The 17,196-nt window shown below is 47.7% G+C and overlaps 2 protein-coding genes across 25 annotated transcripts; one reads left to right on the top strand and one right to left on the bottom strand.

Annotated features, from left to right (window-relative positions):
• Window positions 1–514: 514 nt before the first annotated feature.
• HNRNPH1 (heterogeneous nuclear ribonucleoprotein H1) lies at window positions 515–16,194 on the bottom strand. 23 transcript variants are annotated; one of them, XM_064725125.1, is made up of 16 exons: window positions 16,098–16,194; window positions 15,420–15,531; window positions 9,571–9,630; window positions 8,672–8,809; window positions 7,696–7,851; window positions 7,352–7,495; window positions 5,711–5,849; window positions 4,531–4,709; window positions 4,225–4,296; window positions 4,013–4,146; window positions 3,708–3,843; window positions 3,458–3,541; window positions 3,297–3,347; window positions 2,889–2,972; window positions 2,183–2,275; window positions 825–1,605 (listed from the first exon to the last, which is right to left on the bottom strand). In XM_064725125.1, the coding sequence occupies exons 2-16, from the start codon at window positions 15,466–15,468 to the stop codon at window positions 1,481–1,483; spliced, it is 1,644 nt and encodes a 547-aa protein (XP_064581195.1). In that variant the 5' UTR covers window positions 15,469–15,531; window positions 16,098–16,194; the 3' UTR covers window positions 825–1,480. The 23 variants fall into 23 exon arrangements, with proteins under 23 accessions (XP_064581206.1, XP_064581200.1, XP_064581211.1 ...); XM_064725126.1 differs by having other exon boundaries at window positions 4,013–4,125; XM_064725127.1 differs by having other exon boundaries at window positions 1,503–1,720.
• On the top strand, window positions 10,158–14,849 carry LOC135453780 (deoxycytidine kinase 2). Of its 2 annotated transcripts, XM_064725149.1 has the most exons (7): window positions 10,158–10,482; window positions 11,085–11,200; window positions 11,596–11,789; window positions 12,004–12,151; window positions 12,384–12,499; window positions 13,835–13,934; window positions 14,555–14,849. In XM_064725149.1, exons 1-7 carry the CDS (start codon window positions 10,383–10,385, stop codon window positions 14,591–14,593), a joined length of 813 nt encoding a protein of 270 aa, XP_064581219.1. In that variant the 5' UTR covers window positions 10,158–10,382; the 3' UTR covers window positions 14,594–14,849. The 2 variants fall into 2 exon arrangements, with proteins under 2 accessions (XP_064581219.1, XP_064581220.1); XM_064725150.1 differs by lacking the exon at window positions 11,085–11,200 and having other exon boundaries at window positions 10,228–10,482; window positions 14,555–14,708.
• Window positions 16,195–17,196: the final 1,002 nt, after the last annotated feature.

Below are 17,196 nucleotides of genomic sequence, written 5' to 3'. Positions count from 1 at the left end.
TAGCAGGGATCCCAAAGCAGTTTGTGCTTCTGTGCCAGTGCCAGGGCTGTCACCACACCAGCAGCACGGTGAAGGCAGCCCTGTCCCCAGGCAGCACCCAACAGCCCCCGTGTGTGCCCCAGGTGCCAGAGCAGCTCTTTAGCCAAGTGAGCTTCTTCCAGAGGCTCCATGTGGAACAGTGCATACCCAGGGGTGATCCCCACTCTGCCCCAGCTCAGCCACGTGGCCCCTGAGCTGGGCTCAGTCAGCAATCCCCTCAGGAAGCAGGTTGTTTTCATGGCAGACAGCCATGGCCAAAATACCCAGTGCTGAGAATTCCACCCTTACAGCTCCTCTGCTACAAAAGAGGAGGACACTTTTATCACTGTAGAAAGGACCTCAGGTTCTTAACCCTTCAGGACAAACAGTTCCTTATCATGGGCAACCAAAATACTATGGCCACTGACTGCATGGAAGCAGATTTTGTATTAGTTCAGGGGAAGTTGCAGTTACAAAATCACGTCTTTAAGCAGGATGTTTGACAAGTTACATTTATTGAAACATGGTTGCAGTAAGCTGCCCAGTCCACGGATGCCTACAGGAAAGTACAGAATCAACCCTCATCCCCCCAGCAGTTTTAGGGCCCAGCCATGCAGTGCTTTGAACCAACACCCACTGGGCACCCCCAGCAGCAGGGGGGATTGCCTCAGCTCCCCCCCAGTTGTCACTGTTACAGTTTATGGGTCACTGAGTCACTGTGTGGCAGCTGCAGGGCAAGGGCACAACAGTCAGAGGACATGGGTGCAAGTGTGGTTACAAGAAGCAGGAGGTCAAGAAGGAGTGAGTTCCAGTTTTTAAAAGGAAGATTTATTTAACAAGTTTCACTTAGCGCAATACACCTAAAAAGGAAATCACAATACAATGAAAGATTAAATCAAGGCCTCAGAATTTTATACGAACACCAAGACCAAAATCCTAAAGTAGCCGTATTGCGTCTCAACATGTTTCCCCCATTAACTTAAAAAAAAAAAAGCTTTAACATGCCTTACAGGATATTAAAAGAAATAAACTAGAACTAACATGCCAAATGTTCACTTTGATTTTCAGACACAGCTCCTATATTGGTTCTTTACAAAAAAGCATGTCTCTTTCAACATGTATTCAAAACAGTGTTGGATGTAATATGGTATAAGAGCAACATTTAACATAATTCAAACAGCTTTAACCTAAATACGCTTACTGCTTAAATACACTCCTACAACAAAACTAACTTGAGAAACGCTTCAAATTGTTTAACAGTTATAGTCTTTACTTGGTTATTACATCCTAGATGAATGTTCATTTCTGTATGTTCAAAAATACTGCACCTGAAAGGTTTTAAAACAATCCTGAATTCACTTACAGTAAAGCATAAATCACAAGCTCGTATTGCAAAACTGTTAAACTTAGTTTTTTGTTTTTTTGTTTTTTAAAAAAGATGTGACCAAAAGTCAGCGATTGGTTACATTCCCCAGCCACCACTCATGTTGGACATGTTGGACATGCCGCCCATGCCGTTCACTCCCATGGATGCGCGGTTCCCACTGCTGTAGTAGCTGCTGTTCATGGCGCCCTGGCTCCCGGGGTCTGAGGGGGAAACCGACAGCAGGTTCACAGCTGCCTCAGGCCGACTCGAAGCATCCTTGCCCCAACGCCTGTCCTTGCTGGGCCACCTCGTAAATACCGTCTACCGTGCCCAACGCTGCAAAGTGTCAGTTTACAGCTCCGTACCCAAAGCCAGTTACCGGATGTTCAACGACAGCACGAGCTCTGCATCACCCCCTTCCCAAGCCAGAGCTTTACCACTGCTCTGGGGGAATAGGGAGGACCCAGCCTCCCATGACCCCCTCCCCCATTTGTACTGTGTTTAAATAATAAACAAAGCTGGTCTCCAGCTTTTGGGTTAAGAAAAGTGATCAGAGCAATGCAAGTCTGAGACTGGCATTTCCTGCCCCTTCCAGAATAGTTTCCCACATTTCCCCCCCACAGGTCCCCATTGCAGCTTTGAATCGATCCCCCCATTCCCCAAAATTCACAGCAGCCACACCTTTAACTTTCAGAGCCTGTGCTGCCCAGGTTATATCATAACCCTTTAACACCAGTGAAGGGCATGTTAAGCCAGCTGCACCTGGCCCAATGGAAACCAGCAAAGAAATGCTCTTACCATAGCCACTCATGCTGCTTTGACCTCCATATCCTCCTCCATAGCCCCCACTCAGCTGCTGGTTGCCTGGAGCACCATAACTGGATTGGCTCCCTTTAAGTTAAGGGTAAAAACATTAAGAACTTGCCGGTCAAGATCTGCTCATCATCAACAAACCCAGCCCTCACCCAACCAACAGCCCCTGCACTCTGGCACTACCTTGCTCACACCAAGGGAAGTTTAACATGCTCAAGGAAAGTGATGGGGTTTCTAAAGACATCCCTGCAATCAAGCAGCAACAAGAACTTTAGAAATTACTTTTACAATTTCTGTGGACTATACTAAACAGGATCAATCTGCACTGTAATACACCCCAAAAAACTTAAGCTTGGCTATAAGGGACCTCACACTGAGTGCTGGCCTTCCAGAAGCACAGAAGTTCATTAACTGGAGTCACTCATGTGTACATGGTCCTGACAGACTTATTCCTGCCCCAGACTGATTGTGCATCACATCACAGCAGTCGTGTGGCTCACACACAGATAACTCTGTTTAAACAAACTGCTCTTAACCTCATCACTTGCCTAACACCCCTTTCTGTAGTTTAAATATCAGCATTAGAACTATAAACATTTTGTACACAAATACTATAAAAGCAGCAGTGCATCCACACCCCCCCCACCCCAGCACCCTCGACAGAACAGAGCCCCCCAGAAACCAACCCCACCTTCATCTCCGTAACCAGCCCAGCTGGGTGTCAGGAGGGTATCTGTCTTAGAGGCATAACAGCAACAGGCATTTAAGACTTGTGCTGCAAACACACATTTTAAATTTTTAAACAATTTTGGAGTTTGCCAGAGCAATTCAGACAATTTCTCCCAATTCCAAATATCTCTCTCTCACCACCAAGACTCAGCTTGAATGGCAGGTCACATGCCACAGATACATCCTCCATCACCGAACCATGTTCTGGTATCCCCCAATAGGGAAGGGGAAGGAGAATAAGGACACGTATCTCCCCAATTTTGCACTACCACACTCCCAAAGCCACTCATCCCACAAGCACACCACACTCAGCACCACAAGTTTATTTAACCTATTAAAGCTCAAATGTATTCCCAAAAGGATTATATACCTGGCAATGTGCTAGTGTTCCAATCCTGGACTACCCCTTCCGACTCCTTGACTGTGTGATTAAGACAGAATGTTGAATTTCAGTTTTGATGCCAGGCACACAATAAAGCAGGAGCTGTACAAAATGAGCCAGCTTCCAAGTGCAGTGAGACAGTTACATACCCATTGCTCCCATCATCTGACTGCCATAGGCGCCACCAGTTCCTCCTGCTGTAGAATTCAGGAAGAGCTCTACATATCTGTGTTCTGCAAGAATAAAGTTCTCCCATGAGAGCATATCACACCAAACCAGGCAGCTTGTCTCACTGCAAGTGAAGCTGCAGTGATATCTTTGGCATTCCAGTTGCAGCAGATGCACTACACCAGTGCTGGCAGCTCCCCAAAGCCACCTCTCTCGAGCAGTCAGACTTACGCATATTTGCTTTGTCTTTGGACATGGCAGCCACTGCGTCCTCGTGAGTGGCAAATTCAACGTCTGCCTCTCCGGTTACTCTGCCATCTGGTCCGATTTCAATGTGTACTCTTACAGGGTTCAGAGGTGAGAAGAACTACACACGGAACAGTCACACAGATTAAAACGCACCAATGCAACAGCTTGGGTTTACAACAAGCCATTTTCTCCAGAGGAACACTGCAGCTGCAGGGCAGCTGCTATGTCCCCACAAGGAGCCCGGGACCCGGAGCCATGCACGGGGGAGCAGCACGTGTGGCACTCACGTTGTAGATGTCGTTCTCCGTGGCTCGGTAGGGCAGACCTCGCATGTGGACGCAGTGGCCGGTCGTGCTCTGGAAGGTGGACGATCCGTCGCCGTACCTGTGGTCCGACATCCCTGCGGAGAAAAGAGTCCATTCTAGGTCTTTCAGATGTATTTTAGTTTCTTTTGGGACATGTCGTAAGTTCAGTTACTGTTCCTATTAGAGATCCTTACCTCTTCCAAATCTATCAGAACCAAACCCATAGCCATCATTATACCCATTGTAGTCATCATAACCTCCATAACCTAGAAACAGATTGGACATGTTCATTTCAACTACACAAAGTTTCAAATAAACTTTCATTTCGACTACAGAAAGATCCAAATACACAGTACACACTGCAAACAACGACTACTACAACATTTCATTTCTTCTACAAGAATTAAGGCCAAGGACACATACACAGCTGGGGAGACACTACCAGGTCCAAGAGTTGCTGCTTTTCAAAGGAGCAGCTCCCTGGGCCCCCGGGCACTTACCTCCTCCGTAGGCTCCACGCCTCATTCTCTCCAAGCTACTTCCTCTACCCAGACTGTTGTACCCGCGCGTCAGGCCGGGCCTGTCATACGGACCCGGTCTCTGCATGGCCAGCAGCTTGCGGGGAGGGTCGTAGTGAGTGCGCACCTCTGCTCGGCTGCTCTTGAAGATCTCAATGTACCTACGAGCGTTTGCACAGGGACAAGTCAGTCTTTGGTTCCTTCCACAAACACCTCACAACTTCACATTACAACAAGCCATTTAGTCATAGCCTTGACACTGGCAGTTAATTTTAAGCCAGGTTTCTTTACGTTATGTAGGCAATGACTTTCTATTATTAGCACTACATTACATTTAAATCAGTGTATTTTCAAGAAATTAAAATTACTGAAGGGTTTATGTGCTCCTCATACTTTGCAGTATCCCAGCCTTAAGGGTGGGGGAGCAATACTGATTCCCCACCCACCTCCCCCCAATTTAAAATGTTAGTCAAACAATGTAGGAGGGACCAGTGTCCACTCAACTCAGCACTGTTGCTCAAGGCAACAGAAACAGAGGGTTAAAAACCCGATCTCCACCGAGAGTTTAACCCATCAGGATGCCACAAAAAGCTCTGCATGTACTACTGAACCCAGCCTATGCTTCAGTGATTCAGCGTAGGCAAAAGGTGCATGCTTCAATGATAAATAGTCACAAGTAAAATTGAATAAAAACCCTTTGTGACAATTTCTTGAAAGCTATGCTTATTACATTGAAGATTAATACAAGTAAGTAAATTTGTTACATTTCAACTTATAAAACAAGTTTAGAAAGTATCACATTTTCTTATGGTAGTAAGAATACTGTGCATGTCTTTAGAGCTAAAGGCAGAATTGGTGCTATTTGAGAAGTTAAAGCCATAGTCTCTCAACTTTGTCATTTCCAAGCTATAGTTTTGAATGTCTGTTATTACTCAATTTTCCAAAGCACATTTTAGTTTAGTCCAATTTTATCTTGTATTTTTGAGTAGATCTAAACAGTCTGTGCCACACACACTGCAGCAATCAATATCTTTACTCATCACCAAGTCAGAGACCACAATTACTATTTTGATTTGGGTGTTAACACTTTCAGAAGAGAGAATATGGATTTAATGGTTTACCATAAGAAAAGTGACAGAGCCAACCAACCATCCATCCCCACCTGTGCCCTATTCTTTCCTTGTGTTTCTTTAGAGCCTTTTCAGCTATTTCCTGTGAAGCAAACTGCACGAAGGCCTCCCCCGTACTCCTCCCCTGGAAGTCCACCGGCAATGTTATCCCATTTGGCACGATTTCCAACCCTTCAACCCAAGGACAAATAACCCCAGTAGGGGGGCAATATTAACATCACAAGCCCAGTCATGAGTTTTTTCTTATAGCTTTAAAAACACCAGAATTCAAACACTTTTAAGAGAATGGTATGTTGATTCTAGAACACCAGAATAAAAAAAGGCACTTCAACAAAGAGCTCCACGATCACATACCATTCAGTTCAGGTTCTTAACCCACCCTGCAGAGCTCAGAAATGCTCTGAGGGTCAGGGACAGCCCCTCAGAGAAGGCATCTAATGCAGGGTGAGTTAAGAACTTCACACATCATTACAAACCTCGGCAATTCTGTGAAAGTATTTAAGATGAACTTTTTAAGAGAACTTAAATTCAAACACAGCAAGTTAAACAGCTTTATACAGAACAAGTAATTTTACTAGAAGTCATGTAAAATAATTAGTCTTATGCAAATATCAAGTTTCAGCAATTTTTTATCTTTAAGAGTGCTTAATTAAGAAAAAAATCATGAAGTAATTTTTAAGTATTAGTTCCTGAACAGAAGAGACACATTTTGTATATTAAGCACATAAACAACTTAAAAAACTTGAATTACTTCACCATGTAAGAAAAGAACAGCTTAAAATGTACATGCTTAGAAATTACTCTTGTTCATATCACCAATTCAAAAAAGAAAAAAAAAAAAAAACAAGTTCTGAGATTGTAAACCTGGAAATGTTTCTACTGTATTTTAAAGCAAAACAACAAGCTTCATCATATCTTGTAACAGCAAAGCATTTAGAAATCTAGTATTTTGAAAATAGTAACAAATGAAATCCTAAACAAACAACAGATTCCATTCTTAGACATTTTAATAGTCTAATTCCAGTTTGTAAACATAAAACAGCTGCAAAGAAAGTAAAAATTAGTCAAAACAAGGCATTATCTCTTCATCCATAAAAACTTTGAGCTAGGCAACATCAAGGGTCTGGTGGGTTTTTTATCCCCATAGGAAGAGAAAGGGGCAAATCTGTAGATCTCTATTTGGGTAGAGGTCAGCAGGTTTTCTCTGCATTTCATTCAATATTAACTCTATATTGGGAAGAGGTCATGGGCCCTTTACTGAGAACCTGGCTCCTCACACAGGGCCCAGTGGTGAGTGTGATCTACATCCTTCACCAACCAGGGCCAATCATCCAAGGCCAGGGGTGGAAGCAGCCTCCCACATGAACTGTTCAGCTTTATTTGGAAAGCAAGATACTTTTCTATAATCCTTTCTTGGAACAGCATGTCCCACCAAGTATAAACTCAAGCACCTTTTTGGCATTCTCTAAATTATTTAATTTATCAAGTATTTTAGGAAGTGATCCAAAGGGTTCTTCATGCCCAGAAAACTAATGAAGAATTGCTTTATTTATTTTTAATACCCATGATAATACTGTTGGATGTACTACTGGGCAATCCATGCCTGTTTGGTTTGTTGGGGTACTTTTAGCATAAACCAATAGTGCTATAGCTACTACTTTTATCCCACATACCTGAAAAAAACTGTACAATTTCTTCTTTACTACAGCCAAATGGGAGTCCTCTAAGACGTACAAAACCATCATTAGCTGTATCAGGGCTGTTGGGACCAGTATGCTTCAGAACCCAATCCATTTCAACGTTGTTTGACTTGAAAACTGTAAAAGGCACTTAGAATTAATGCATTCTGGAGTGAGGTAAAGTTTTTAAAGTTATTTGCCTTGAAACTAGTCAACTTATGATATGCAAGTCCATTTGTCCTTTCACATGCATTTTAGAGAGACAAAAAATGCAATTAACCAAAAACCCATCAAGCACAAACACAGTGTAGTCAGTTACTAGACCAACTGAATCAAACCTTCAACGTATCTGTGTCCCATTGTTTCTCTGTCTTTTTTCAGGGCCAATTTCACATCCTCCTCTGACTCAAGTTCAGCAAATGCTTCTCCACTTGGTCTGCCCTCCCTGGTGTAGATGAAACGGATACCCAGAGCCCCGTTCAGAATTTTGCAATCTGAAAATCAAACAGAAAGGTCAGAATGACTTTAATTACTACAGGAACAGTGTTACTTTCGAAGTTTCAGAGAGCCTAAAACCAAAAATGTACTGAGTATCAATTATATCATAACAACAAAACCAGCACCATTTCTGTTGCAATGCAACTTTAAAATGACCAATTAAAGAAGACACTAACTAAAGTTCCCATTCTAGTCAAACCTGCAGATAAATGATAATTGCAAATTAGCTATTTCCAAAGCTCTTCTGCCTCAAGGTGAACACACTATCTGCTTTTGACCTTAACTCTTATTAGCCTGAAATAAGGAACAGTAAAAATCAGTTTAAGTGTAATAAACTAAATCAGAACAAAATCAAATACATCAAATTCCAGAAGCAGTTTTAAAAGGTCCAGTCACTGCAGAAAGCATGTATTTATCACCACTATTTATTACTGCAGAATGCTATTAATCTGGGGAAGCATACACACACTGAACACTTGTATTGTCCCAATAACATGAGTCTGCTGGGATTTAGCTTTATAATTCTTACTTCAGGTTGAACTTTCTTTAAAACTGAACCTTCTCTCTCCTGGTTACTCAAGCAGCAAAGGCAGTTGTGGCTATCCCAGCAACTCAAACGAAGCCCCTTAGTAATGAGTTCCTGCTAGCATTAACATGGCTTTGCACCCCAGGTTCTGGCTGAAGCACTTGTTGCACAACAAACTGCACTGGCTACTGAATGCCTCCTGCAAGTGCTCACTACAGCATTACCAGTGTCTCTGGGAGTGACACAGAATTGACAGCAGAGCCCGACCCCTCTCCCACAGCCCTACTTACCGGAGAAGAATCTCTGCACCTCCTCGGTGGAGCAAGACCAAGGCAGCCCCCGGACTTTCACCACGTATCCCTCGCTGCTCTCTGTGTTAAGCATCACATTGGGGGTAAGGCTCTGCTCTGTCTCTGCTTCTGTGGTTGCTGGAAAGACCAGAATAGGCCCTTTGAGATGCTGCTCAGCACGGCCGCCACCCGCACCCCCTCAGAGCGCCCGGCGGCCCCCCTGGCCTGTGTCCCGGCCCTCCCTGATCCTCCTCTGCCTCGGCCGCTGCCGCCTCACACACACGGCGCCGCTCCCGCCCCCGGCCCGCGCCCTGCCCCTTCCCCGCACGCACACATGGTGGGGCTCCGCGCTGGTTCTAGGGCTCCGAGCCTGATCCACTGTCCGGAGAGCGCCTAGTCCCGGTCAGGCGGCAGCGAGCGGGCGAGCCTGCAGCGAGAGCGCGCTAGGAAATGGCGGCGGGTGCTCCCGCTTCCGCTGGGCCGGGCCTTCCTCCGCACAAAGAGCGCGGTCCCAGACGCCGCCCTGGCAGGCCCGCGGCCCCCGACGATGGCGCAGCGCCCGTGCCCGGTTCGCAGGGAGGGCCGTGTGACCAGAGGGCACCGAGAACCGCGAGCCTCCGCCGAGCACGGGACCGGCCGCAGTGTGGCCGGGGTGGGTGCGGGGCGCATGTGCCCCGGTGGGCCCGGCCCCACCCCCGGGACCCGCGCGCCGCCTGTGCGCACGCGCCGCCCGCCCGCCGCGCCGAACAAAGCCCCGGCCCCGCGCGCCCTGGGCGCCGCTCGCCGCACTGCGCGTGCCCCGCGCGCTGCCGCCCCCGCCCCGGCCCGCCGCGGCTCCCGCGTGGCGCGGACAGCGGAGCGCTCTGGCTGCGCACACCGGTGCGCGAACTGGCACTTACCAGCTTCAAAGGCTGACGCTACCCCACGTGAAACAATCTGCTCGCTTCGGTCACTGAAGCCTGGTGTGTTTGGAGGAGATGGGGAAAGAAGAGACAATGGGTCACAATTATATAAAAGAACGGAAAAGTTAATTCCCTCCCATTTCCTCCAAACACACCAGACCTAGCTAAATTTCACCTTGTATTACAAGGAGGAAGGAGGAAATTGGAATAACTCATCTAAGAATCCTTCATCCCCTTTCCCCTTGGATAACCAGCTCATGTTTCAACTAGCCTGCACAGTTGATAGAGGACCCCTGCTAGAGTTAAGCAGGCTCCTGGAGCCCCGAAGCTGCTCTGAGTAGTCTCCGGACGAAATCTATTCATGCACGAGTGTTTCTTCTCCCGTCAGTACCAAAACAAACTGTGAGCTTACATTGCCTCATCTCTTATTACATGTTCTGGACTACTAACAACCACCCCACCCCCACAGCTGGAGGCTTTTTAATTTTTTAAGTGCATGCTCAAGTTTACGTAAGTAAATCAAACAACATGGCGAACTCGTTTACAGAAATGCAAATTAGATCAGTAAGTGGATCCGTGCTACAGTCACTTCCTGCTCAAAGGTCTCTTCTCCATTTCACTCGCCGAACGCCCATTTTGTAACACCGCGGCGGCGGGAGCTGGGCAGGAGAGGCGGGGGAGGGGGCAGCGCCTCCGCCTCTTCCCGGGGAGGACTGGCGGGAAGCGGCCATCCCGCCCACCCGCCTGGCGGGACGCTTAAAGTGCGCTGGAGCAGCCGGGAACCCCTTGAGTTCCCGCTCGGCACCGCCATGTCTACCCCCGCCAAGCGGCACTGCCAGAGCCCCGCCGGCTCCCTCGAATCCAGCTTCCAGAAGCGCCTCAGGAAGATTTCCATCGAGGGGAACATCGGTGAGCTCGGCGGAGAGGGTGCGGGGGGCGGCTCGGGGTGGTAGGGGAGTCCGGGGGAAGGTGGGGGGTGTCAGGCCGGGAGCACCCAAGGGGTTGGGACGCCGGGGGAGACAAAGAGAGAGAGGGGTGGCTGCGGCGCTTGTACCCCCGGCTCTGCGGGCAGAGTCGCACCGGGACATGAAGCCGGAGCGAGGCTGGGGCGGATGGGGAGCTCCCCGAACAGGGTGCCCGTCAGTGACACCGAGGCGCAGGGCGGGCTCGGGAGCACAAAGCCCCGGTGTCCCCCCGGCCCGGCCTGCAGCGCTCGTACGCTCCCGCCCGCGCCAAGTCCCAGCGCCTGCGCGGCCGCTCCCTCGCTCTCCCCGCTAAGCTCCGCCCGCCACAGCAGCTCTAAAATGTCGGCTGCTCCTCGGCCGCCCTTATCACCCGCCCGGCCGGGCGCGGCCCCTCTGGCGAGAAAGATTAGCGCGGTTCGCTCCGCGGCGGACCTGGCCGGCCCCGCGCCCCAACAAATGCTAGCAACCTTTAAACTGCCCCAGTCCGCCAGCAGCAGCAGAGCTATCAACCCCCAGCCCTTTGTGAACTGCTCTAATCTTCCGCAGCTGCGGGGAAGTCAACGTTTGTCAGGCTGCTGGAGAAACACAGCGATGAGTGGGAGATCATCCCCGAGCCCATCGCTAAGTGGTGCAACATCCAGACAGCCGAGGATGAGTATAAGGTAGGTGCGCTGGATTTGGGCCGGAAGAAACTGCAGGGAGCTCCTCAGCCAGGGAGTTATGCCAGAATCCAGCTATACTTAGTCTGCAGCAGCCAGAGTCATCCCCACTATCATACCACAGTTGGTCAGGCACTCAAATGGTAAAGGCAAGATACTACTGAACGTATATTCCAAACCACATACCCTACTCCACGGGAATCACACTAAAATCTGGAAACTGCTCAAAGACACTGTCATGAAAACCACCATCACCTGAGGAAAAAGTCTCTTAGGTCCCATGCCTAAGCATTTTCTTGGTAATAAAAAGAAAGCCATGAATTCTTACTTAAACATATCAGAATTCTGGATTGAGAAAAGCAGTAGGTTCATATTAACTTTTTTCTCTTGCCTTTTAGGAACTTTCAACATCTCAGAAGAGTGGAGGAAACTTACTTCAAATGCTGTATGACAAACCCTCAAGATGGGCTTACACATTTCAGACTTATGCCTGCTTGAGCCGAGTAAAAGCCCAATTAAAACCTCTCTCAGCCAAGCTGTACGAAGCAGAACATCCAGTGCAATTTTTTGAAAGATCTGTGTACAGTGACAGGTAATTACAGCATGGCAAGAACTCAAAATAACAATTTCCAGGTCTTTTAAAGACATGGAGCTGAGGAAACACTTGATATTTAAACTAATACCTGCAAGGGGGAAGCAGGCTTGATTAAGGCTTTTTTTTCAATACCATCGTTCTGTTCTGCTGACAGTGTTTTGGTAGCTCACTTTTGTCATTCCTGGCATAAGAGTGATGTCTTTCATTGCAGATATGTGTTTGCTTCTAACCTGTTCGAGTCTGGAAGTATTAATGAAACAGAGTGGTCTATTTATCAGGACTGGCACACATGGCTTTTGAATCAGTTTCAATCAGATATAGAACTGGATGGCATGATCTATCTCAGAACCACACCTCAGGTATGCTCACTAAAATGGAGATTTCTCAGTTCCAGTTTCATCTTCCACAGGCTTAAGAGGGTACAAAAAAGTTATTCTAGATTTAACTCGTTTATGTTCAGCCAACCATTTAAAATTAATGCTCACTAATGTCTAGCATTAGTCCTTCCAAATTAAGGGCCACTTGATCCGTTTAGCTGATTTAACCTACAACACATGATTAATGACCAGGTTTATATTTTTTTCCCCCCAGAAATGCATGGAAAGGCTACAGATGAGGGGCAGAAAAGAGGAGCAAGGAATCGAGCTTGAGTATTTGGAAAACCTCCACTATAAACATGAAACCTGGCTTCATGAAAGGACTATGAGGTAGGAACCCATTTTCTGTAGCAAGTTTCAACTTGCAGGCAAGGCTCTTTCCTACCTTAAAGCTTTAGTTTTATCGAGTTTACTGCAAGTCTAGTTTCACTCAGGCAGTTGGATACACTCATATTTATTCACACTTCAGGTTTCAAGGGATGAAACTCAATCTAATTTGAAACCTTTGTTAAGCATTAGCTTCAACTAGAAAGCTTCCTTGTAACTCTGGCAAGGATATGGATTTTGCTAATTGGAAAGACTCAGGAATAAGACACTTAAAATGGTGGTATGGGGCCAATCACATACATTTCTCAACGTGCAGTTTCTGTTGCAATGTAAGAGGCAAACAAGGCCCCAATACCTTTAAACTAGCAGGACTGCATTTCAACAAAGTTTAAATATTAATCCTAAATTAAATTTAAACCATAATCAGAAAGGCTTTTGGGAGAGCTGTTACACACAAGAAGCCTAATTAGCAACTGAGTGATCTCTATACACCTTCTCTTAAGCTCCTTATTGACTCTTACTGGCTTTCCCATCTAAAGAATCTGAACATGAAAACAGACCCTACATTTTTCCCTAGAGGAGTCCAAAATATTCTACTGAAGGGGAAGCACTACAATTCCAGGAAAAGTACATTATCAGTTTGATCTACCTGCTGAAGTTTCACATAGGATGATCCAAATGCTTAGGAGACAGAAGGCAGTGCACAGTGTGCAATTTTGGGAATGTTTACATTGTGTACTCACTCCAAACTCAGTAAGGAAGCACTTCCTGCGTCTGGAATAGGAACTGAAGTGTGCAAGCACAAGTCAGAATGTTGCTCAGCACACGTACTGCGTTTTAGAAATGCCTTCCACACTCACAAAGACTAAACTACTGCTCCCATCTGTTCCTAAACTGAAGCCAAAATGGTTTTGCTTATGTCCAAGACGTTATAAATACCAGTCTTATAACCTGTTAAAGAGGTCATCCTCATGAAAGGACGCTTTAAAACTGCATCTTCGTAAGTGGATTAAATGGGGGAGACACAGGGCAAGGGAGATTTTGAAAAAAATACTTCATCTTACAATTTCAAAATCAGTTCCTGGTTATTGATTCCATTACAAGAATGTGATAAAGGAAATAAGGTTAAAAATATCCCCCCCTAACTTGTACATTACTAAGAGTCTAGATTTGTGAAATATATTAAGAGCAATTAAGGACAAACTTGGCATAGGCTTTATATTTAAGTTAGGAGCACCAGCTTAAACATTTCAGATGCTTGTGGTAACCAAGAGCAAGGGTCTTGAATGCACAGTATTTTGTGTCATTTTACTCAAACTATGTTTTTCCATTTAACAGAGTTGATTTTGAGAACATTAAGGAGATTCCTATTCTAGTTTTGGATGTTAATGAAGATTTTAAGAACGACAAGATTAAACAAGAGTACCTGATTGATAAAGTAAGTATGAAGTATTAGGGGGTTTATATCTGCTCTTCTGCAGTTATCATGCACACAGTGCCACTAAACAGTGGGGAGAGTAAACAACCATTTGAGGAGACAAGGAGGGAACAGAGAGCCAAAATGGTGTTTACCAATTCCTAAGAAAGGCAAGACTTATTCTGGTGGAGTTGTTCGGCTAGTTCACGAAAAAAAAAACTCCACCTAATACTTACAAGCATGAGGAAGTGCTCTCCTAGGAAACCCTATAAACCATTTTCTTCATCTTGTTCTGGGTCATCAGCTTAAGATTACTGAAGAATGACTCCTTTAAGACAAGACTAATTCCCTCAATTTAACAGCTCTTAATAAATTGGGGAGCCCAATGATGAATTGTGGAGGTATTTGTCATTACATCCTCATGGAAACCAGCAATTAATGGCTTAATTTTAAGCAGACAGTCAGACTTGCCATCTACCTTGCCCCTCTGAAAGGCCACACGCATTTCAGTTCATGAATTAAATACAGGGGCAAAACATCACTGGAAAACCGTAGTAACAGACAATTTCTTCCCAAATAAAGGGAAAAGCCTGGTACTTTTAATGCCTCAAATAATACATATGCTTTTTTTTTTTTAATAGGTCAAGTCATTTCTGACTTCTTTAGAAGATGAAAATTAATTCCAATAACAAGTCCATGAAGTTCACTCAACAATCTGTGTTTAAAAATTTACTTAAAACAAATGCATTACCTGTATAGCTGATTTTAAAGCAAGCCTGAAATGTAATAACATGATTTGGGGTTTATTTTTATCCTTGTCTGAGCAGTGTGTTTTGCTAAATCTTTTTGTATAGCTGAAAAGAACAAATATGGGGTGTTTTGATATTGATTTTTTTCTTTTATATTCTCTGCTGTTTAATAAAGATTTTAAAGTGATATTGCCTCTCGAGTGACTGTCTCCACGGGGGAGCTCAGCGAGAGGCCGACACCCAGTAAACAGATAGCAGGCGCTGAGCAGGGCTGTTTTGCAATAACTGGCACGGGTTCACCATTTTAAGACGAGACTGTTATGGCGTCCAGAAACCTTTACTTTCAACTTCTGCTTTACTGAGTGGCCGTTTCCACCGGATTTACGCTACTTAAGGCTGGACGTTAGACCTGTAACAAACTGTAATTTACGCTTATCTCGTTGGCGATCTCACGCCCACCCCCCCAGCACGGGGAGGGAGCCGCGGGCGCGGCAGCGGCGGTGGAGGCGGGACAGCGACCCCGGAGAGCCCCCGCGGCCCCGCCCGACACGACGCACGCGGCCGGGGGGGTTGAGCGGCGCACGCGGCCGGGCCCGTCCCCGCCGCCCCCCTCCCTCCCTCCCTCCCCCAGCGCCATCGTGAGGCCTCCGCGGCACCAGGCCCGGCCTGGCGGCACCACGAGGGCCCGATCGCCCTTTCCCCCATCCCCCCGTTCCCTCCCGCCACCCCGTTCCCTCCCGCCGTCGCTGGGCCTTACCCAAGCCGGGGATCTCGCCCTCGGTCTCCTCGGTGTGACAAGGGTCCATCTTGGCCGCGCCTTCCCCGCAAGGGCCGCAAGAAGAACAAAGCTGGGCGGGGGCGCTCAGGCGCTGCGCGAACAGAAACAAAAGCTCAGCGGCGGCCGAAGGGGCGCTCGGAAAAGGTGGATCGGGGCTCCGCGGGGGGTTTCTCGGTGCTCCCGCGGGGATGGGCCGCGATACAGCCGCCGGTATTCCCGGTACCGCCCGCTCGCTCCGTCTGCGCAGCGCCCGTTCCGCGCCTATAAATGGCCGCCGGCCGCGCAGCGCCGCGCGCTGACGTCACGCGCCGCCCGCCCCCGCCAGCCAATGGCTGCGTGACAAATTGAACGCAGCCAGTCACGTCCGGCCCCCAGCGCGCGCGGTGGAGGGGGGGGGAGAGGATAATGGAGGGGGGAGCGCGCGACCGCCCCGGGGGTCCCGCGAGCCCCTGTGCCCCCCGCGCTCGCCGGGGGACCTGGGTTCGAGTCCCCAGGGAACCACGATCGAGTCTCTGTCGCCGGCCTCGGCTCCGGTTCGAGTCCCGCCCCCGCCCGTTCCGCTCCCCGGTTTTAGAACATGGCGGCGGCCTTGTCTCTTCCCCCCACGCCCGCCCCGTTGCCCCCACTCGTCCCCGTTGCCCCGGCACCCCCGCTCACGGCGAGCTGCAGCCGCGGGGCTCCGGCAGCGATCGGCGGCTCCGCGCACTGCAGCACCGCCCGCCGCCGGTGTCAGCAGGGCTCGGCTCCGCCTCCCGCCGCGGCGGGGGCCGGGCGCGGTGGGGCCTGCGCGGGCCTGGCCGGGGAAGGCCTTGAGGGCTCCCCCGCACGTTCGAGGGCGCCGTGTGGCTGCCCGGGCCGAGCAGCCCTCTCAGGCGCTGCTGGGGCTGTTCGGGTTTGCCGCAGGAGGTTCCTGGGCCGGAGCTGCCCCTGGAACCCCCGAGTGGGCGCTGGGAGTTCTCACATGCCCTCTGTCCCCTCAGACTGCGCTCTCCCGAGCAGACCCACCGTCTCCACAACAAATCGCGAGTGAAGCGGGTTCAGGTTAAAATAGCTGCAAGGGAGCGTTGCTGTGGGATTGAACAGATAAGAGGTGACCTTAGGACTGTGGAGGTGTGGCACCGACTCCAGCTTTGTTTCTGGCCGAGTGCTAGTGTAAAGCAAATCCCTTTGCTAATCCCCGTTGAGGCCTTTGCGTTTCTAGCAGTGAGATAATGATAATTTTTGGCTTTTTATAGTATGTATTAATGTTCATACACTGAGGTACGTTTCCTATGTGTCATTTTATTAGTCCTGATTGGTATTTTTAGTCCCCATTACTGCATTTGAAAAAGGACAGAAAATGGGTTTTCTGTTGTTTATGCATCATGATCCACGTGATTAAATGGCTTTAAAGAGAGCTGTAATGGCTGTTCTTTTGCTATCTAATTTACAGTGAGAAATGAAGCCTGATTTGCCTAATATTTTCTTGGTCTTATGTTTATTTTGTTAAACAGGATTCTGATGTAAGACCTGTCTTTAGAGGTCTCTTAGGAAATTAAAATTATCCTGTGTTCACACTGACAAGAAGTTCTACATATCCTTCCAGTCTTAGAAGAAAGGTCATATGACTTCTTTCTGCAAATATGTATCTGCTACTAATCTTAGGCAAAAAACTCAGCCTGCCTTTGACATAACCCACAGTGAGTTTGGTACAGCCACTTCCAAGGGAAGAATGTGACTGTGAGCACCAGGGGCAAGCAAAGACATAAATAGTTAT

This window comes from Zonotrichia leucophrys, chromosome 13 (assembly GCF_028769735.1).
Source record: "Zonotrichia leucophrys gambelii isolate GWCS_2022_RI chromosome 13, RI_Zleu_2.0, whole genome shotgun sequence".
Classification (NCBI taxonomy): domain Eukaryota; kingdom Metazoa; phylum Chordata; class Aves; order Passeriformes; family Passerellidae; genus Zonotrichia; species Zonotrichia leucophrys.
This window is presented reverse-complemented; position numbering and strand designations above follow the sequence as displayed.